Genomic DNA, 22,546 nt, shown 5'->3' on the forward strand with positions numbered 1-22,546 from the left:
ATCTGTCAGGGCATGTGACGGGCTGACAGAATAGCTCTGAGGAAGTGTAACAGCTGTATTGTTGTCTGGGTTTGATTCCTAACGAGACGGTAAAATGTCATCCTGGTGCTTTCCAGGAAGGTCCATCATACTTGGATGGATGTCAAGCCAGGTGTTCCATCTGCTAGCATTCACTGGTGGATATTATAGATCCCACAGTACCTTTTGAAAAATGTAAGCAATCGTGTGTCAGAACCCTGGCCAAATTCCAGATTCCTGCTTTAATAGCTTCACCTCCGCCATCAGGCATCCAGCTGAGTAAACTCTTGACCGATACCCAGTTTTTGCTAAAGTAATAGGTTATGGAGGTGCCGGTGTAGCTGATGGAAACAAGTGCAAGTGATGGAGGTGGAGGTGGAGGTGGAGAATGAGATTGGCATTATCATCGAGGTGGTGAAGTTATGATCACCATATCACTGGTAATGTTTCTGACACCAATTGTAGTCACATGTGCATGATTGAGGTGCCGCGTGTCCATTGCAGGTGAGCCAGTATGCATTTGCCATGTGCAGCTACCGTGAGAAGAAATCCGAGCCGCAAGAATTGCTGCAGATGGATGGTTACACCGTGGATTATAGTGACCCACACCCAGGTTGGTGCTGGACGTGTCACTCATTCATTTCCTTTGTGGAACAGGATGGTAAATGCCTTCCTTGTGCTTTACAGGCAAGATGCCACAAGATGGCATCACATGGGTTATGTAGAAATATTGTAATTTATTTATTGCTTCATTTACCTTGAAAGGGGGAAGGTGTAGGGGGATGGGGAAGGGATGCTGACAAATCTACTTACACTTCACAAAAGCCTCAATAATTCCTACCTTCTTGTGTGTGTCGGCTTGGGAACGCTTTTGCCCCAAGTCTTTCATGAGCAGCTGGCCAGGCCTGAATTTAGACTGAGGGTGATTTGGGCAAGAATTTGTAATTTGTTCATAGTGCCAGGGATAACTCTCCTACTATTTGCAAAATACACTGTGGGATCTTTAACAGCCACCAACTAATGCTCGCAGATAGGACAGCTGGCTTAACATCCATCCATGGGAATGCGCACTTTGTGACACAACGGCCTGCCTGTGAACCACCAATCAGACAATTTATAGTTGGGCTGCGAATCGAACCCAGACTTGACTCAGAGGTAAGTGTGCTAGCACTACACCCATTCTGTCGGACTGGGAACTGAAACAATAGAGTTGTCGAAGCATCATAGAAAAAGGACAAATGAATAGGAGAATGAATCATACTTCCTCGCCTGAATGCACAAGTTCTTATTGGTTCTTTCCGTGGCTTGACTGCAGATCCCTCACGAAGACCAGTGACTCAAATTGTGGTTATGAAAATGGAAGAATGCAAAACCGGGTCCTTTCCGGGCTGCTTTCGTAACTTACTGCTTGGAATTGAATTGCTTTGATATCAAATATAGTAACAAAACATTTTCATCTCTCGTGATAAATTGGAATAATTTATTCGTCTTTAATTGGACATCCATTTCACCTGCAGACGCAGACCACATTGTCGGCCGATAAAATTTTAATTGGCGAATAATCAAGCTCAACAGTTTGTTATGCCTCCGCTGACAAAGTCCCCGGAGGCATTATGCTTTCGGGTTGTCCGTCCGAATGTATGTCCGCCCGTGATAATTTTCTCTGTTTTCTCAGCAACCGCTTATCCGATTGGCACAAAGTTTTCACCATCAGTACAACTACTCATCTAGAATGTTTTAATGATAATTATGATGTCATAGGTCACGCGGTGTGGCAACCTTGTTTGAAAAAAGGAAAAACTTTGAACCTCTGTATCTCCAAAACTGCTCCATGGAAAAACATTGATGCAGCACATGTGAAGTAGTCCCCATGGGAAACAAGTGTGATATTTTGATGATGTCATAGGTGGCTTCGTTGTGACGTCATAATTGCATACATCGAACACTTTATCCGATCAGCATGAAAAATTTTGAGGGTCATCTATGGGTAAATTGTATGGGGAAGAAAAAAACAATTGATAACGTCATTAGTCACCTGGTTTGGCAGCCATTTTATTTATTTATTTTTAAACACACCTGGTTTACTTACTTAAAAATTTACTTCCTGAAAACTTAAAAATCTTCTTCTACGAAATGGCTGAACTGATCGATGCAAAACTGTGCAGGTATGATCGGCTATCCATAAGCAACAAAAAGTTCTCCACCTATGATATCATAGGTCACATGGTTTGGCAGCTATTATATGATTGTTTTCGAAGAATATACCTTTAAAAATCTATCTCTCAAGAACGGCTTGACAGATCGAGGGGAAACTTCACTCACACGTTCCCCAAGCCTTAGGGATACCAGGGTGTTCACAAATAATATATAGGTCACATGGTCTGGCAGCCATATTGGATTGAATGAAAATCTTGAAAAAACTCTTTCTCTTGAACCGCTTCATCAATCAACATGAAACGTCAATTGTGATCTCGTTGTCATGGAGAATATATGTTTTAAATTTCAACATTATCGGATGCATGGTCTGGCAGCCAGGATTATTAAATATTTTCAATCTGGGTTCAGGGATTTAAATCAAACTTGGTAGAAGTATGTATAATGATGTCATAATGTGGGCAGAGGCATATCTGGTGATGTCGTGACGTCGAAGAGTGCCCTTCTAGTTTTATAATGGGAACATGAGTCTGACGTAATTGAGATTACCTTTCTTAAAGAAAGTAATTTTTGTTAGTGCTTTGCTGTGCATCCATCTTTCCAGAATATATATATATTATTTTATAGGTAAGACATCAATTACTTTCAACACAATTTTCTCTGAATATACATTGCCTTCAGAAAGTACTCACACTCCTTGACTTTTGTCACATTTTGTTGTGTTACAGCCTGAATTTAAAATGTATTAAAGTTATATTGTTTGTCACCAATCTACACAAAGTACCCCATGTTGCCAAAGTGAAAAGATGTTTTTAGAAATTTGTACAAATCAATTAAAAATGAAAACCTGAAATATCTTGTGTCAATAAGTGTTCAACCCCTTTGCGATGACACTACAAATTGAGCTCAGGTGCATCCAATTTCCTTTGATCATCCTTGAGATGTCTCTACAACTCATCCCACAACACTCTTCAAGAATATGGAATGACCCAGACTCTTCCTAGAGCTGGCCATCCGAGAAAGAAGGACCTTGGTCAGGGAGGTGACCAAGAACCCAATGACTACTCTGACAGAACTACAGAGTTTCTTGGCTGAAATGGGAGAACCTGTGGGAAGGCCAACAGTGTCTGCAGCACTTCACAAATCTCGGCTTTATGTAAGAGTGACCAGACAGAAGCCAGTCCTGAGAAAAAAGCACATCACAGCACGCCTCGAGTTTGCAAAAAGGCACGTGAATGACTGAAACCATGAGGCAAAAGATTCAGTGATCTGGTGAGACAAAAATGGAAGTCTTTGGCCTGAATGCAAAATGCTACATCTGGCTGAAACCGATCACAACTCATCTCCCATCGAACACCATGCCTACCTTGAAGCGTGATGGTGCTAGTATCATGCTATGGGGATGCTTTTCAGCACCAGGGACTGGAAGACTTGCAATGATAGAGGGAACAATGAATGGAGCCAAATACAAGCAAATCCTTGAGGAGAACCTGCTTCAGAGTGCAAAGGATCTTTGACTGTGGTGAAGATTAACATTCCAACAGGCCAATGACCCCAAGCATACAGCCAAAGCAACACTGGAATGGCTTCAGAACAAGAACGTGAAAGTCATTGAGTGGCCCAGGCAAAGTCTAGACTTGAATCCCATTGAGAATTTGTGGAAAGACTTGAAGATTGCTGTTCACCGATGCCCCCATCCAACTTGAGAGAGATTCAGCAAATCCGCAAGGAAGAATGGGAGAAAATCCCCAAATCTAGATGTGTAAAGCTGATACAGACATATCCAAAATGACTCGAAGCTGCAATCACTGCCAAAGGCGCTTCTACATAGTATTAATTCAGGGGGGGGGGGGGGGCGAACACTTATTAACGCAAGAATTTTCAGCTTTTCATTTTGACGTTATGGGGTATTTTGTGTAGATCAGGGACAAAAATTTTAATTTGAATCCATTTTAAATTCAGTCTGCAACACAACAAAATGTGGCAAAAGTCGAGGCGTGTGAATTGTTTCTCAAGGTACTGTATTTGTTTGTGAGATTTCTTGTTTGTAAATTGTTCGAAAGTTGAATTTTGGAAGCCATTTTGATTCAAAACACACTTTGTACCATGCCGACACGCCAAGGTGTGTTACACGACCCCTTCATTCGCAGTGCTGGTGATTGAGCTGGGCGCATGAAATTTTAAAATTCCATACAAAACAAACAATTTTTTTTCTTTCGCACAATCAACCATGTCTTCCACGAAGAATCACAATATCAGCAGAGATGTGTCATTGAATCGCAATGAATGACCACCATTACCTGTGCAAAGATTCCCTTAAGGACAATAATCGGTGGTCATGCATCGGCTGTGCTAGCCATTCATTGGCAGCTATTCATTCCTGCCAGATTAGGAATTGCATCCCACGTTTGCAAACAATGCTTTGATGGAGAAACGGCAACAAAAGCACAACGTCTCCGCTCCCTTGACCTGAAAAAGCTGCCTTGACCGTTTCAATCTCAATGGCTTCGTAAAAGATTCTGGATGCTGCCTTTGGCCACAAAGCATCCCTGAAAGATGCTTTCGACAGGATTTTATTACAGCTCCTCGAGCCTGTGTCCTCAGCGTGTTGCGAATTCTGCTCAAGTATTTACACATCCAGTCTGATACACAAAATAAAAGTTGTACTTTAATATTTATTTGTGTACAGAGTCTCAGCTTGTGGAGGAGATAGAATGGAGAACAGACCAAGACATAATCGAATGAAAAGAACAGTGGAACTAAGTGGGTGAGGGAGAGACACCAACAGCAAGGTAGATGGACAAGATAGAAGGACACTTGGAGGAAGAAAATATGCTGGGAAAAATGAGAGCAAGGAGAAGAGTAGGGAGGTCTCAAAGGGTGAACAAGCTGGATACAGGCACAAACTCTCAATAACAGAAGTGGAAGGGAAAACGATGGAAGAAGCAGAAATGGAACAACAATTAAAAAAAAAAAACATTGGACATTAGGGTGAGGGTGTGGGGGAGAAACCTGATAACCTGAAATCATGGAGAGAGGTGGGGTGAATGAGGGTATAAAATATTGTTGTGGTTACCAAATTCGCAAACCACCATTCAGGTCCCTTAGGTGAGGTATCTCGGCAAGTATATGTGTAGTTAGGCCCAAACCCGTTGTCTAGTGGGAATACATGTCATTTATGCGTGCTGCGACTCTTCAGGATAGCCGTTTTTCTTTTACTATCTTTATTTTGGACCAACCGCCATGATTACCACCACAACCACAACATCAACCACCAACCACAACGCCGCTTCACCACAACCGCCACGACCTTCCCGTCACACCTCGCAACCGTAGCATCGCCACCGTTCTTGCCCCGCTGTGGGTACCGGTGTTGGACTCGTGCAGGGCGCGCGTCGAACAGCGTGTACAAAATCACGGATTTTGTGCTTCAAAAACGGATCAAAAACGACACACGCCCACTTTTTGCCGTCCAATCGGTGAGCGAGGGGCGATTTGGCCCCGCCTCCAGGACGATCGATATATGCAAATTTATGGATCAAAAAGCCTTCACGCCCACTTTTTCTCGGGCCAATGGGGAGCGAGGTGAAAGGTCAAAGGGAGGGGGTCAAAGGCGAAGCTACGGGGGGGGGGGGGTAAAAGGACCGTGTTCGGCAGTCAGAGTCGAGAGTCGAGAGGCGGGGAGTCGGAGAGTCCAGAGGTGGAGAGTAGGAGAGTCGGAAACAGAGAGTCAAGACTTCGCGGGCGGTGGAGCTGGTCGTCGGGTGCGTTGGAGTCGGAACGGAGGGGACGGAGCTGTGGAAAGGCGGCGACACCAGACGAGGGGGTGCTCGCGTCGTGCAGGAAGCTGCACCCGAGGGAGGCCGACAGCGCGACCTGGCCGAGGTGGAGACGCTCGTCGCGGGATAATAAAGATCCTCTATACCCCGAGCATCAGCAACCCCCTCCTGTTTCCCCCCGCGCTGAGATAGTGCGACCAAGGGGGCCCCTTTCACACCCCCTACCAGACACTGTCCGCGAGGCCCGCGGAGTTGAGGCACCATCGCCGCTCCGCGTCTCATCACCAGACGGGTAGGCGCGACCTGGTCTCGGCCTCAGGCCCGCCTCATCCTTGAGGGTATTCTTTTCCTTGGTTTTGGGTATGTGTTGTCGGCGCCGTCTGTGAGGTAGAATTGTATAAGTGTTGCCGTGTGCTCGGTAGTCGGTATTAGCTCTGCATTGTTTCTTCTCTTTTATATTTGCTTTTTGTGTAAATTGCATTGTGTCTTCTCTTTTACATTTGCTTTTTGTGTAAATTACATTGTGTCTTTTCTGTGTGCATTTGGTGGAATTGTATATGTGTGCTCCCGTGTGCCGCGAATAAGTGTGCTTTATTATTGAACTGTTCTCCCGCTTCGCTTCGTCTTTTCCTCTATTGAATCCCCATCTTGCTTCACGTAAAGGGTTGGGCTGAATACGCCCGATAATTAATCGAACCGTCGAGGTCGACGATAACACCGCTCGGTTATTCTGATAGTACGGAACGGGTCGCTTAAGTGGCCCGTGTCCGAAGTCGACCTGCGGCGAGGTGCGATCGCCCGGTCTACCCTCCGCGTGGGTACTTTGGTAGGTCGAATTCGGCGAGCAACCCTATCCCACGCGGGGGCTGATTGGCTCGATCGCGGTGAGACCGAAAGGTCCACCCGTGACTGGTTCCCGGCGTTAGTCCGAGAGGGTCACGACTGGATTGTCCGTCCGGTGGGCGACGTGCCGCGATTCGAGTTACGTGGCCGTCAGCACGCCGGCGGGCGCGAAATCCGCAACACTGGTGTCAGGTCGTGCGATACAAATTCATCGCCCTCCTCGCGGCACTGGTATCGGAGAACAGGAAAACGGGCTCTCCTGTCTCCGGCTAAATTCACGGGAATCGGTCCAGGGGTGAGAGAAGCGACCCCCGATTCCCTCCAAATTACGAGCGAGCGAAATTAACCCTTTAAGAGAAGCAAGATGGCGTCTCAAGGCGAGCGGGAGCCGGGGGTATTAGAAATGGATGTAGAATGTGTAGAATCCATGGTCCAGGATGGAATCCCCGAGCAGGAAATGTTGATTGTGCAGGAACACGGACTCGCCCAACTGAACCCAGAGCCCGAAATAGGTGCGGCAGCAGCCGCGGTGTATGACACCTCCCCCCCCCCTTCCCCACCAAAACCCGCCGACCCTTGCCGAAACGGCTCACACAAGCGCACCCGACATGGCCCAGCTATACGCCATGCTGGCGGCAATGAACAAAAAGATGGATACAAATACAAATGAAATGAAAAACGAAATGAAAGACATGAACAAGCAAATGAACGAAAAGATGGATGCGAATACACAACAAATGAACGGAATGGAAACAAATATGAAGGAAGAAACTAAAAAGCTGCGGGGTGAGACGCAGAACATGGGCCGAAGCCTGCAGGCGGGCATGAAGGCCGTGACAAAGGAAATAATAATAGTTGAGACAAGGGAGGTAAAGGGTGAAGAGTTGGCAGAGACACGGGAGATGGGAACAATAGAGGAGAGACTGCACGGTGAGGACGGGGTAAGTGACGCACACACACACACGGAGGTAGTGGAGGATAGTGAGGGTGAGCTGGCGGACTGTGTGGAGACCCAGTGCGAGCACCTGGATGGCCTCCTCCAGGAACGAGGGGAGGGAGTATGCCCCCTTGAGGCGAGTCACGACCAGGTGAGTTCGGTCGTGCTTTGCGAGGTCGAGGGGAGGAGTGCTGTGGACGGGTGCACGGAGAGCTTGGGGGGTATAGAGGCCCCGGAGACCCTTGTGGGGACACGAATCCCCAGTGTGGTTGTCCCTGTGTGTGTGGTGCAAGGGGTGAGTGCGTCCCCGTGTGTGGAAGCGACCCCGTGTGTGAGTGGTGTGGTGGCGATGGTGCCAGAGTACGTGCTTCCCAGCACGCCGTGCGTGGGTGAGGCCGTGTGTGTGAGTGAAACGGCCAGTGTGAGTGAGGCACCGCGGGTTAGTGCACCCGCGTGTGTGGATGAAACGGCCAGTGTGGATGAGGCACAGCGGTTGAGTGCCCCCGCGTGTGTGAGTAGTATGGTTTGTGTGAGTAGTGAGGCACGCGTGAGTGAACGGCCGAATGCAAGGGAGACCGTGTGTGTGAGAGAGCGGTATGTGAGGGAGATGTCGGTTGGCATGCGGGAGCACGCAGCCGCATCTCCCGGTGTGAATGTGATGGAGTGGACTGTGTGCGTCGTAACACGCAGGTGTGCGTGGGTTGAATGGCGACGACGACGACGACAGATGAAAGAAAGCCGAGTAGCGGCTGTAGTTGTTTCGGGGACCGTGCCGGGTTCACCCAGCCGCGAGCACGAGGTTCGTGCTGTGCAACGCACGAGACCACCACGTGCTCGCTTGCGAGAGTGAAGTCCCGGTCCGGAAACGCACGCGGTGGATTTGCCGATCCCGCGGACGGACAAAGTTTAGGCAGGTAAACGGATTTGGACCGGACGGGTTCTCCACGCGATCGTGTGTGTTAAGCTCCAACGGGCAAAGCACATGTGTTCGCGTGGGGAACCCCTCGAGACGTGGGGCTTGTGTTTTTTTTTGCGCACGGTGACGTCATGGCTGCACGTGTGGTTGGAATCAGGCAGGAGGGGTATCTCTGCCGGATGGTAGCGTCCAAGGAGGGACGAGGAACACGTGCAGCTGCATGACGTCACGGGCAGGTGGAAAGTGCGCGAGCTCTGAGTTGCCGCGCAGGTGCTGCGCATGGAAAAAAAAAAAAAAACAAGCCTCACTTTCGGGTGCACAGGATTCCTGGGCAAGGGGTGAAAGACCCCCTTAACCCTGGGCACAGGATGGAAACTAGTTAGGGGGAAGGGTTAGCTTAGTTAGACCGACTTCATGGGGCAGGGGTAAGTCCTCATGGAGTCCGTGGAATGGATTAGTTAGAGGGATTGTAGCCAGATTTAGGTTGGGAAATAAAATGATTTTTTGGATTTAGAAGACAGTGACAGACTTGTGGATGTGTAGAGGGGACGTAGTTTAGCTACGTAGTGTTAAATGGAACGTGCTGTAGTTTAAGGGACGACGTGGGAGCACGAGTTAGTTAGGGGATGTAGTTAGAAGGATGGCAGAGTTCAGTGGTGTGTGTGTTGAAGAGTTGTTGGTGAGTTATGATGTGGAGACATGTTGAGTGAGTGAGGCCAGTGGGTCTGTGTGAGTGGAGCGAATGGGGAATGCATGGTGCGATGAGTGATTGGGGGGAGGAGTGACTCCCGCCCAAGGGACCCCGGGGTCAGTGTAGAGTGAGTAAGCTGGGTTAGTCAAATTGAAAAATGGAGGTCGTTTTGTTGTTGGTGGGAAAGTAGGCTCGAGACCCATTTGGAGGGGTGCAGGAGCCCTGTTGACGGGCTTGGGAGCGTGGCTGCGAAAGGTGAGTATCGCTGAGTGGGTACCCCGGGCACCAGGCTAGTCGGCCGCGGTAGGCCATGGGCCCATGGGGGGCCGGGATAGAGTAGTGGGCACGGGTGCGCCTGCTTGGTGCGGGGGCCCGGGGCGCCATTAGCCGCGTGGGCAGTGTTGTGGGCACGGGTGACCCTCGGAAAGGGGCCCGAGAGGCCGGCCTGCCACGTGTGCGTTTCAGGGGAGGTGCCATGGGGGGCACTCCCCGGTGTTAGGGAGCTGGTAGGCTCGGAGGCAGTGTAGTGCCCGGGGGTGCCATAGCGGGAGAATCGGCAGAGGGTCGTGCCTGCCAAAGGGAGCCACGTGTCCCAGCCAGGAGACCGTGTGAGGGCACGGAGAGAAAATTGGGGGGCGAGGCCCGAAATTGTGAGGACACCAACACAGGCGACGGGAATCTGGGTTGTTAGAACCAATAGTTTAAGCGAGAGGCGCTTGTTGAAAGCCCCGGGGTAGTTTAACAGTTAAATGGTTAGGGTAGATTAGGAGATGTACCCCTCCGCACCATCCATCCCCTCGCTGTCGTTGTGGGCCGCTGGACCCACTTGGTGTATAGATCGCCGAACTCTGGGGAGGCCATTCTGAGGCTTCGTTGGGCCTCGGCACAGGACGTTAGCTCTCCCTTATTCCCCTCCGGGAAGGGAACGTAGGGGTTGGGAGTAGGCTAGGTGACAGGATAGGTTAGCCGAACAAGGACGATAAAGGGGGTAAGGGGACGATTTATAGTGGGGGAGTAAAAATAAAAACAACAAAAAAATTAAGGGGGCTAAATTGGGGTTTGACAAATTAAGGGAGTGGGTATGTACAGTGACAGGCAAAGGCGATAGGTTGGGAGGGAGACAGGTAGGTAGGTCCGAGCCCACCTTCCAAGTGGCCAGCACCACCGCACTCCCTCCACCAACCTCCACTGAACGGCAAGAGCTGGCCAACTTCATCGGCTGGCCGTGTTTTGCTTCAAGGCGGAGGCCGGCCAACTTCGTCTGCAGCTGCTGTGCTGCAAGGCCTGTGCCGGCTGGATCGTCTGCAGCTGCTGTGCTGCAAGGCCTGTGCCGGCCAGTTCATCTGCTGGCTGTTTTTCTTCAAGGCCTGTGCCGGCCAGTTCATCTGCCGGCTGTGTTTGCCTGCAACGGCCTGGTTCTGTGGGCTGAGTTTGCCTGCAGCGGCCTTCTTCTGCGGGCTGTGTTTGCCTGCTTGCCTTTGCCATGCCATGCCCACTGCCCACGTTCACCAGCCCCGTTCAATTTTTGCTTTGCCCCCCCCCCCTGTTCATTGCCATGTGCGCCAGGATCAAGGCAACAGTTTGCAAGCTGCAAGCACTGCCCTGTTGGCAGCTACAACACGGGCCTGCAGTGGCGGCCCGTGCACCGTGTTTGTGTTCATGCATCCATTCGTTGTGCTCATTGCGTGTGCCACTTGAGCTGGCACGGAGACTGCGTTTGTGCAGCCCATGCACCGTTGTGGTTCACTGCGTTCAGTTCAAAAGGGAAGGCCTTGGACTGCGTGTGAGCAGCCAGCCACATTCCCTGTCACCTGCATTGTTTTGAGCCAGAGACTGCATGTGGGCAGCCTGGCTCCCTGCTAACTGCTTTTCTTTGCAGAGTTCAGTGATCCTGGGCCATGGTTTGGTGTAAAATTTGTAAGTTAAGGTAAGATGTACTGTAAATATGAGTGCGCCCCCGGCATGTATGTCTTAGCGCCGGCAATTTTATTTAAGTCGTCCGTATGAGTGAGTTTGTTTAGATAGTTACGCAGCCCTCAGGTTATTTATTTTGGGGACACGAATACCATGAATGTCGCACTCAGGGATCCGAAGGTAAAATGTACTAGGGGAAAACTACACATGATGGCACACGAAAATTTGACGACTCGGGACGAGTCTGTAAAAAGGGGAGGGGATAGTGTTGTGGTTACCAAATTCGCAAACCACCATTCAGGTCCCTTAGGTGAGGTATCTCGGCAAGTATATGTGTAGTTAGGCCCAAACCCGTTGTCTAGTGGGAATACATGTCATTTATGCGTGCTGCGACTCTTCAGGATAGCCGTTTTTCTTTTACTATCTTTATTTTGGACCAACCGCCATGATTACCACCACAACCACAACATCAACCACCAACCACAACGCCGCTTCACCACAACCGCCACGACCTTCCCGTCACACCTCGCAACCGTAGCATCGCCACCGTTCTTGCCCCGCTGTGGGTACCGGTGTTGGACTCGTGCAGGGCGCGCGTCGAACAGCGTGTACAAAATCACGGATTTTGTGCTTCAAAAACGGATCAAAAACGACACACGCCCACTTTTTGCCGTCCAATCGGTGAGCGAGGGGCGATTTGGCCCCGCCTCCAGGACGATCGATATATGCAAATTTATGGATCAAAAAGCCTTCACGCCCACTTTTTCTCGGGCCAATGGGGAGCGAGGTGAAAGGTCAAAGGGAGGGGGTCAAAGGCGAAGCTACGGGGGGATAAAAGGACCATGTTCGTCAGTCAGAGTCGAGAGGCGGGGAGTCGGAGAGTCCAGAGGCGGAGAGTAGGAGAGTCGGAAACAGAGAGTCAAGACTTCGCAGGCGGTGGAGCTGGTCGTCGGGTGCGTTGGAGTCGGAACGGAGGGGACGGAGCTGTGGAAAGGCGGCGACACCAGACGAGGGGGTGCTCGCGTCGTGCAGGAAGCTGCACCCGAGGGAGGCCGACAGCGTGACCTGGCCGAGGTGGAGACGCTCGTCGCGGGATAATAAAGATCCTCTATACCCCGAGCATCAGCAACCCCCTCCTGTTTCCCCCCGCGCTGAGATAGTGCGACCAAGGGGGCCCCTTTCCCACCCCCTACCAGACACTGTCCGCGAGGCCCGCGGAGTTGAGGCACCATCGCCGCTCCGCGTCTCATCACCAGACGGGTAGGCGCGACCCGGTCTCGGCCTCAGGCCCGCCTCATCCTTGAGGGTATTCTTTTCCTTGGTTTTGGGTATGTGTTGTCGGCGCCGTCTGTGAGGTAGAATTGTATAAGTGTTGCCGTGTGCTCGGTAGTCGGTATTAGCTCTGCATTGTGTCTTCTCTTTTATATTTGCTTTTTGTGTAAATTGCATTGTGTCTTCTCTTTTACATTTGCTTTTTGTGTAAATTACATTGTGTCTTTTCTGTGTGCATTTGGTGGAATTGTATATGTGTGCTCCCGTGTGCCGCGAATAAATGTGCTTTATTATTGAACTGTTCTCCCGCTTCGCTTCGTCTTTTCCTCTATTGAATCCCCATCTTGCTTCACGTAAAGGGTTGGTAGTGGGCTGAATACGCCCGATAATTAATCGAACCGTCGAGGTCGACGATAACACCGCTCGGTTATTCTGATAGTACGGAACGGGTCGCTTAAGTGGCCCATGACCGAAGTCGACCTGCGGCGAGGTGCGATCGCCCGGTCTACCCTCCGCGTGGGTACTTAGGTAGGTCGAATTCGGCAAGCAACCCTATCCCACGCGGGGGCTGATTGGCTCGATCGCGGTGAGACCGAAAGGTCCACCCGTGACTGGTTCCCGGCGTTAGTCCGAGAGGGTCACGACTGGATTGTCCGTCCGGTGGGCGACGTGCCGCGATTCGAGTTACGTGGCCGTCAGCACGCCGGCGGGCGCGAAATCCGCAACAATATCATGGGTATGCATGGGGGAATAACTAAGATGGTGGTGAACAGTCGTTAAGCACTGAATGGAAGAGTGAGATTGAAGAGACTCAAGAAGTTGGTTCCATAGGTGGGAAGAAAGAGGAATAAATGAGTAGAGGTGAGCAGTGAGCCAGGATTTTAGAAGTGTCACCAAAATGGAGTGACTGGAAGACCGCATGTGTGACCAGAATACAGATAGGCCACTGACCTCTCTGTGATGCAAAAGTAATAGGCCCAGAGACTCTGCTTCATCGCAAGAGATACCAATGATGTTTAAGGCCTTGATTTCCATGGTGTCAATGTAAGCAAGGTGTGAGGCAATTGTTGCCAGGCCAGAGAGGAGAACATTACATCATCAAGCTGTGGTTTGAAGGCCTTGTAAGTAGATAAAGTTTAGACTGCACAACAGAGAAGGCCCAGTCGGCTGCTGGCTTGGAAAATCAACTTGGACATGTGCTTTGCCCAATAAAGATCATGGCTGATGATCTGAAGCCCAAAAGTTTGAATGAATGAACTTAATGTTTTACTGACACAATAATACATAACTATTTGTGTGCTGTACTTTTATTTCAGAGCTCTTTTTCAGGTTTATGTACTACTTGAAATTTTTTAAGGATTTGTGAGAAAACGCATCATATCAGTGGTGATATGCCAGAGGGCAGGGGGTTCATGGGATGCAGGAAGGGATTCGCCTTCACCCCTTTTCAGGGATAAGTAGACACAATTATAATCTTATGTCCTCCATATAATCCCTTAAATCGTCCACCAGATGGTGGTCTCCTTTGGTTATACTAGGCTGTTCCACCAGGTGTTGAGTTGGATGTCAGGGGTGTTACTATCCCTATTGCTGACCCCCCGATCAACTGTGATCGACATTCGTTTGTGGAAACAGGCTGCGGTGAACCGGTTGAAATGGCGTAAAGCTCCTGGGATTTGTGGCATCCATGCTGAACTTCTCAAGGCTGGTGGAAATGCTGTACTCGTGTCATTGCATGCAATTCTGTGCTGTGCCTAGAACACAGGCATCATCCCAACTGATTGGAAGAGGGGCTTTGTTGTTGTCCCTCTCTGGAAAGGGAAGGGTGATCACCAGGACTGCAAAAACTACCGAGGGGTGACGCTGCTCTCAGTGCCAGGCAAGGTCTTTGCTTGGATGAGTATTGATGAGATTCACCACCATCTGCTTGAGTACCAGTGCCCAGAGCAGACAGATTTTACACCAAAGAGGTCAACGATTGACAGTTTCCTTGCTCTTCAGGTCCTCAGGCAATGCAGATGAGAGTTTTGGCAGGGGCTGCTTACAGCCTACGTTAATCTCTGAAAAACGCTTGATTCAGTGAATCGGGATGCCCACTGGAGGATTCTTGATCTTCATGGGGTGCCACCAAAACTGATCAATCTGATGTCTGAACTGCACTCTGGTGCTGAGAGTGCTGTGAGATGTGGTGGTACCATCTCCGACTTATTTTCAGTTGTTACTGGAGTTTGTCAGGGGTGTGTACTGGCCATCACACTTTTCAGCGCTTGCATGGACTGGATTCTGGGGAGGATGTCGGAGAGATCGAGCTGCGTGCATCATTGAGGAATGTCAAGAACTCTGACCTTGATTTCACAGATGATGTCGTCATCTTTGCGGAGACTGGATATCCTTTTGGGGGCCCTCGAGGTGCCGAATGAGGAGTTGGAGCTGCTGGGATTACGGGTTTCCTGGGTCAAAACTAGGATCCAGGCTTTCAATGACATCTTGTCTGTCCCGGTTTGTTGTGAGGATGTTGAGGTCATGGAGAGATTCACTTACCTTGGCAGTAATGCAGTGAGACAGAGGTCAGTAGATGTCTGGGTCGGGCCTGGGGAGTCATGGATTCACTGGATCATGAGGTGTGGCTCTGTCGGTACCTCTGCAGGAGGATAAAAGTCCAAGTCTTCAGGTCCTTGGTGCTTCCAGTCTTGCTGTACGGATGTGAGACTTGGACTCTGACCAGGGATCTGAGATGGACACTTAATTTCTTTGGTTCTAGGTCTCTTTGGAGAATCATTGGCTATTGCTGCTCGGACTTTATGTCCGAGCAGTTGCTGAGAGAGACTAAAATGAGATTTGTTACCTGCATCGTCCGTGAGCATCAGCTGCGGCTGTATGGACATGTGGCTCGTTTTCCTGACGCTAATCCTGCTCACCAGATTCTCTCAGCGAGGGAGTCTCATGAGTGGAATAGGCCAATGTGCTGAGCATGTACCTTGTGGTTGCAGCAGGTTGATCAGCATCTCAAGGAGATGGAGATGGGCCTGGCATCTGCCTGGGAGATGGAGATGGGCCTGGCATCTGCCTGGGAGATGGCCAGATGGAGGCCCCTGGAGCGGAAAGTGGATACAGCGAACTGCTGCTATGGCACATCCTCCCATACCTGACATGACCTGTCCTCCATAAATATGTGAGCACCAGTTTGTAGTTGGGAGAGTCCATATTCTCAAAACATCTGGCAGGATAGCTTTGAGGTGTGCACCTTCACCTTTGAGCCATCTCGCTGAGTTTGAATTTCGACTCGGCTGTAAACTCTTCCCCTGGTGTTTCTCAGGCAGGGCGATGCATCAATGTGTATACCATTCATTGGAAGGACATTAAACCACAGGACCTACCTACCAGTACTGGTTGTTTGTGGATGTTTTAACTGCTATTTGTAAAGAGGAGGGAAATTATTGTTGGCACTCTGAACAAATTACAATTTCCTATCCTAACTCGCTGCTGAGAACGCAGTGGCAAACCAACCAGCACAACCCTTCCTAAAGACTGATTCAGTAGTTCTGATACTCAGAAAGAGGATGGTACATTGATGGTGATGACCACAAAAATACAACTTTGTTTTCTTTTACTTCCTTAATGATCCTCTTGAGGAAGTTCAGTCATTCAAACTCCTGGATATCAATATCAGCCATGATCTTTCTTGGGCAAACCACATTTCAACAATGGCTTGGCTTCCAAACCAATCACCGACTGGGCATCCTTCGTCGGACAAAGTACTTCCTTGGCGCACCTAAACTCCTATCCACCTACAAGGCCTTCATCCGCAGCTTGATGGAGGACTGCTCTCCCCTCTGGGATGGCTCCCCTGCCTCTCATTTTGCTCAGCTTGATGCTGTGGAAACAACGGCCATCAAGATCATTGGAATCTCCCATGCTGAAGCTGAGTCTATGGACTTGTCACTTCACCATCGCAGGTCTCTGGTTGGTGATCTATTCCACCATCATTAACTCTCCCCAAGCCCCTGTCTTTCTGCTTTCCATGTTATCGCCCCCACCCCATTTTCCATTGCTTGTTTTGTTCTGTTATGTCCTGGTCCATTCTGTGTTCTCCTCCTCCACAAGCGTCAACTCTATTTACCAAAAAGAATTTAGATGTCAAAAAATGTTTGCACAAAAATGACAAATGAGCCTGAACTCTGTTTCATGATAACTGACCAACCCCATGTTGTGCTAAATCTTGGGACGAGTACCACGAAATCATTGGCAGGATTATCCTGGAGCTTTGTCAAAATAAACAAGCGATGCACTCGGTGGTACAATGAGGTCCCAAAAACTTTTGAAATGTTTTTGTTGATTTCATTTTTTTTGAAAATATCGATTTTTTTTACATTTTCTGATGGTCATGAATAATTTGCATCTTCACTACATGTTAAACAGTATATAGTAATACCAGTGACCATAACTACCGCATACTTTTGTTGTCATAATTTAAAGGTCCAGAGAATCGGAAATGAATGTACGGTTTAATGAAGAAATATGGCTTCACTTTACACTTCATCGTTGCTTTTTTTTGAATAAATATCTTGAATAATTATTTTAATGTTTTTTTGATATCTTTGTAAGCTCGATTGCCTTCCACCACCCCCCTCAAAATGGCGGTGATTACGTCATATATCACGTGATACACCTGAATCGCTGCGTCATCTCCAGGATACTTTTATGGTTCTGTGAAGCCGGCACTCCCCCAAGGCGAAGGCATACAACATATCGCGATCCCGAGATGGTTATTTCATTAGTATCCATTTTTGATAGCCTTTCCTTCATGTTGAGTGGTTATATGGGAGAAAATGCATTGTGGGGGCTTTAGGTAGATCTTCATTCTATTCTGTATTTCTCTTTGATTTACTTGGCTGCACACACGATCCTCTCTTCATGCAAGCATACCCACCTTAGCTGCATGGCAACAGGAACACCTCATTAGCATATACCGCCAAAACTTCATTGAAACTTCACGCCATTCTCTAACCTACATCACCTCAGATCTTCTCCAGACTCGAACCATAATGCTACATCATTCTTATAACCATCATGACGTCCTTATAAAAATCCCTACATCCATTCAAGTTCAACCACCTCACCAAAACCGCTATGAATACCACAACCACAGTCTCTACCCTGGATGCTCACTGCTGTACTTTGGGGGTTTCGGGGGGCCATGGATGCTACCTACCATAATAGATGCTTGGATTCAGAATGTTTTGGCATGTAGCTCAAAGCACAAGTATGCACGAGAATCCGTTCAAAAATGCCTGGATAACCCGGGTGCTCCACTCTACCACGTCCCCCATTTGATATCCAGCGCACATTCATCGCCGGAAAGTGCTCCCCAGAAGCCCACACCCCCCAGAAGCCCATGCCCCCCAGGAAGCCCGCACCTTATGTTAATCGAGGAGCTCCATCGCGTGACCAAGTTTGGGGGCAAATGAGGCTATTTTCGGAATCTTGTCCTCGCAGGGGCAGGGCTAATTCTTGGAAAAGCATCCCTGCATTGATGAGGACATTGGAGCATGCCTACTGACCGTCCTGATCCGACTGTGGGCTCCTCTCTCACAAGACATCTGTAAAATACCATGCAAAGGGAATTCAGTCAGCAGCGAGTTCTTGGCTTTGGAGAGTTCTGGCTTGACCGGCTGTTCGAGGCAGAAGCCAGAATGGAGCAGGCAGAGCAGAGCGCTGGGTGGGCAAGCAAACTGAGTGCCAGACTGATCACCATTATCAGACCATTAGCAAGTACATTTACAGACTTTCTCACACTTCATTGTTAAGCTATCTTCTTCCACGGTCTGTCTCTGAGTCATCTTCTGAGTCATCTGTTGTGGACGCAAAAGAGCGACCTCACAGACATGCAGCTCTTCCAATATTCTCTTCTCTGCACATCATCTGCATTCCATTGCACCTCATTGCACCTCCTCAAATCACACACCTTAGACACCCTCAGTTTTCTTCCCTCCTCCCCCACCTAAGCGACTGGAAAGCGTGGGCCCGTCGGCCACACTCGGTACCATTGAGGTTGTCAACACCTCATTCTCTCTCTCTCTCTCTCTCTCTCTCTCTCTCTCTCTCTCTCTCTCTCTCTCTCTCCCTCTCTCTCTCTCTCTCTCTCTCTCTCTCTCTGCTCTCTAACTTTTCTTGGGGTATGTGTCTGATGGTGCCTGCCATGTTTGTGTAAATATGAGTCCATAAGTTCTTTATATCGAGTTATCTCTGCACTGTGTCCTCTTTTGTATATAACTGTTTTGCTCTTGCCGCACCTCACGGATCCTTGCTTTCCCCTGCTGTATATATTGTTTTCTATTAAAACCTTTTATTGTGCCACATGCTTTTTCTCACTATCTCTTTAATAATAAATTGCTTATATTATATATGTACCCAGCTCGTGCTGTCTTTTCCTCCATTGGTCCAGCAAAGTCCGCGCAATAATGTTAGTCAGGCTGTTCTGCCCCACCTGATTTGCTCTTGTTAGCCAGTGCATACTCACAATATCACTTGGCAGTAATCCAGGTGTGCACTGAGGGTACGAGACCCTCCTTGGTGCGGTTATCCACATGTAAGGTATCACATGAAGTCGTGTCACCCTGCGAGGATTAGCAGTCCCATTTGGCATTCGTGGTTGCTTAGCAGTTATCTGTGCCCAGTTATCTGTGCCTCAGGACCGGGCATTCGGGAGGAATCCGAGTGCTTCCCCTTGTGGTCAAACTTGAACCTCAGAAATATTGCACTTGCTATATACACATGTTATGCTTGACATATTATATGTTATATACACATGTTATGCTTGACATATTATATGTTATATACACATGTTATGCTTGACATATTATATATGTTATATACACACGTTATGCTTGACATATTATATATATATATATATATATATATATATATATATATATATATATATATATATATATATATATATATATATATATGTTATATACACATGTTATGCTTGACATATTATATATGTTATATACACACGTTATGCATGACATATTATACATGTTATATACACACGTTATGCTTGACATATTATATATGTTATATACACACGTTATGCTTGACATATTATACATGTTATATACACACGTTATGCTTAACATATTATATATGTTATATACACACGTTATGCTTGACATATTATATATATATGTTATATACACATGTTATGCTTGACATATTATATATGTTATATACACATGTTATGCTTGACATATTATATGTTATATACACACGTTATGCTTGACATCTTATTATATATATATATATATATATATATATATATATATATATATATATATATATATATATATATATATGTTATATACACGTTATTATTGACATATTATATATGTTATATACACACGTTATGCATGACATATTATACATGTTATATGCACAACTTATGCATGACATATTATATATATGTTATCTACACACGTTATGCTTGACATATTATACGTGTTATATACACACGTTTTAACGTAATTTTTTGCAATTGTTATATACACACATGTTGAATGTGACATTGCACATTTTATATCCACACATATTATACATGCCATATTATACACACATACACACACACAAACACACACACACACACACACACACACACGGAGGTGGATACTTTAAGACTTCGTAGGTCTCCATTCCATCTCCTGAAACCCACCCACATATGCAGGTCGCCTTCAACAACAGCAACTTTCACTTACACACACTTACACACACATACGTGTAACACACACACACACACACACACCCACACACACACACACACACACACACACACACACACACACACACACACACACATACACACACACACACGTACACACACACACACTAGACTCACCTCCTGACTGTTATGGTGAGCAACGTTCACGGATTATGGCTCACATGGTGGAACCGCATAATCCGCAAAGAACAACCGTCTGTCTGCTACTCAGACTATTGTTCCCACTAATGCAAACCATTCAACCAGAAGGCACGTGATGTTATAGGCAGGTAAATCAAAACATGTGGCGTGTGATGAGCACTCCCCCGATCTCCATTTGACATAGTCCTACACCAAAATGTCACCTCCAACCCAGAGGCCTTGGCCCACTGACTCTGTCAAACAGACAAAGATTATATGGTCAACATCAGTTAAACATCAAACAGAGCCACCGATCCAGCTTTCAGACTTATTTGCCCTCATCAGGACGGCATACCGATAAATATCAAACCAATGCTGACCACATTCATCATTTTGACATCAGAAACACTTCCTGACTACTATGGTGAGCATCGCCGCTCATCTGTTTGGCAGACGGACGGTTGTTCTTTGCGGATTATGCAGTTTTACCATGTGAGACATAATCCGCGGAAATGGATCGATGCCTTGGGGTTGCCAGGGGTCAAGGTCATTGAGTGCTGAGATAATCTTTTCCTTGATTACGTCACACATATGACGCAATGACCATGGATGTTTTCTGGAATTTTTAGGGGTGGTCTGTATCGGTCAGGTTGGGTTTTTATTTATTTTATATATTTATTTATTTATTTTTAACTTTAGCACCTCAAAAATTATTCGAATTAAAAAGCACGTTCAGTTCTTTGTTTATTGCTTTGATATCAATATCATTTATCACCTACAAGTTCTTTGTTTGTTACTTACAAATGAATTGACCTCTGGTAGCTTGTACATGTTGCTGTGTTTGAGCCTGGGGAGTATAGTAACTGTTGAAATATATCTGTCCCGGTTCTTCCCGACATCCTTGTTCTTTGTTTCTTTCGCATTTCTCTCTAATTTTTTTCACATTTCTCTTTATTCATTCTAATTCTTGCTTTTTGTTCTCTTTCATGTCTTTTACTCTTCATTTCTCTCTTTCGTTATCTATCTCTCTAAGGAGAAGTGAGTTGTTGCAGAAAGTTTTCTGTTAGGCTCACTTGACTGTGCCTGGATGGGTTTGAGGGTTGAGTAGTGGCTGAAACCAGAATCCTATCCAGGTTCCTCTTGATGACTCCATCTTTGCTCTTTATTTGTTCTGGTATATTGGCGGTAGACTGCTATGAACCTAAAACCAATTAATCCTCGGTGGATAACTAACTACCAACCTTACTTTGTTAGTCATAGCATAACTTCTTTTATTTTACTTTCTGGCTTAACCTCAATTCCATTTTACTTGGTGCTGCTCTACCTTTTAACGAATTAATAAATTTTAAAATGTTCCCTCAACTTTTGACTTTGGTCAAACTTTTAACTTTTTAACCTTTGGCTTTAACTACTCATGTAATAACCCATCAAGCTTAAAAAAAAAAAAAACCGCTTCACCAGCTTCTTTAAAAAAAAAATTATAATTGCTGGCAGAATCGCTTCATCCTGGCTTAACCACAAACTTTAGTTCATAAATTCCCAGGTCAACTTTTAGCTTTTGTCTAACTTTTATCTTCCAACTTATTTCTTTAACCACTGGCCTCACCACCATCATTGGTTTATAAATGCTTGACTTACCTTTAATTTCGGTTTGACTTTTAATTTCTCAATTTTCTTCTTAACTACTAGACGAATCATAATCCTTGGAATTTAGCCACCAGTCCAAACGTTTCCACTTTTCCTGCTGCCCTGTCCATTAGGTTGTGAGGGTGGCCGTGCTTTCTTCAATGCAGTGAAAGACGGTGATGCTGTGGTGTTCGCGAGTGATGATGAGCAAGACCGCATACTCTGGGTGCAGGCTATGTATCGGGCCACGGGACAGACGCACAAGCCAGTGCCACCCACACAGGTGCAGAAGCTGAACGCGAAGGGAGGTGGAGGCAGCAGAACTAACAACCCACAGCTCGATGCGCCCATCTCTCAGTTCTGTGAGTTGAGAATTGATTGAGCATCAAATCCAGGGATTATAACATTGGGGAAGTTTATGCCTGGTTTAATCCAGCAATAGAATAACTCGTTTCTTGGGTTTTATTTTGAGGATAAGAGCTGTCATTCAAAATGATGA

At 47.2% G+C, this 22,546-nt stretch overlaps 1 protein-coding gene across 4 annotated transcripts in view; it reads left to right on the forward strand.

Annotated features, from left to right (window-relative positions):
* Window positions 1–22,546, forward strand: part of CADPS (calcium dependent secretion activator) — a 330,035-nt gene that overhangs the window by 152,664 nt on the left and 154,825 nt on the right. For all 4 annotated transcript variants that reach the window (XM_085863821.1, XM_085863819.1, XM_085863822.1 and 1 more), the window contains exons 11-12: window positions 523–631; window positions 22,182–22,409. In XM_085863821.1, coding sequence (XP_085719947.1) covers window positions 523–631; window positions 22,182–22,409 — 337 coding nt within the window. The remainder of the gene's footprint in view (window positions 1–522; window positions 632–22,181; window positions 22,410–22,546) is intronic.

Source organism: Eptatretus burgeri, chromosome 18 (assembly GCF_056783735.1).
Source record: "Eptatretus burgeri isolate ZD-2024b chromosome 18, Ebu_testis_v1, whole genome shotgun sequence".
Taxonomy (NCBI): domain Eukaryota; kingdom Metazoa; phylum Chordata; class Myxini; order Myxiniformes; family Myxinidae; genus Eptatretus; species Eptatretus burgeri.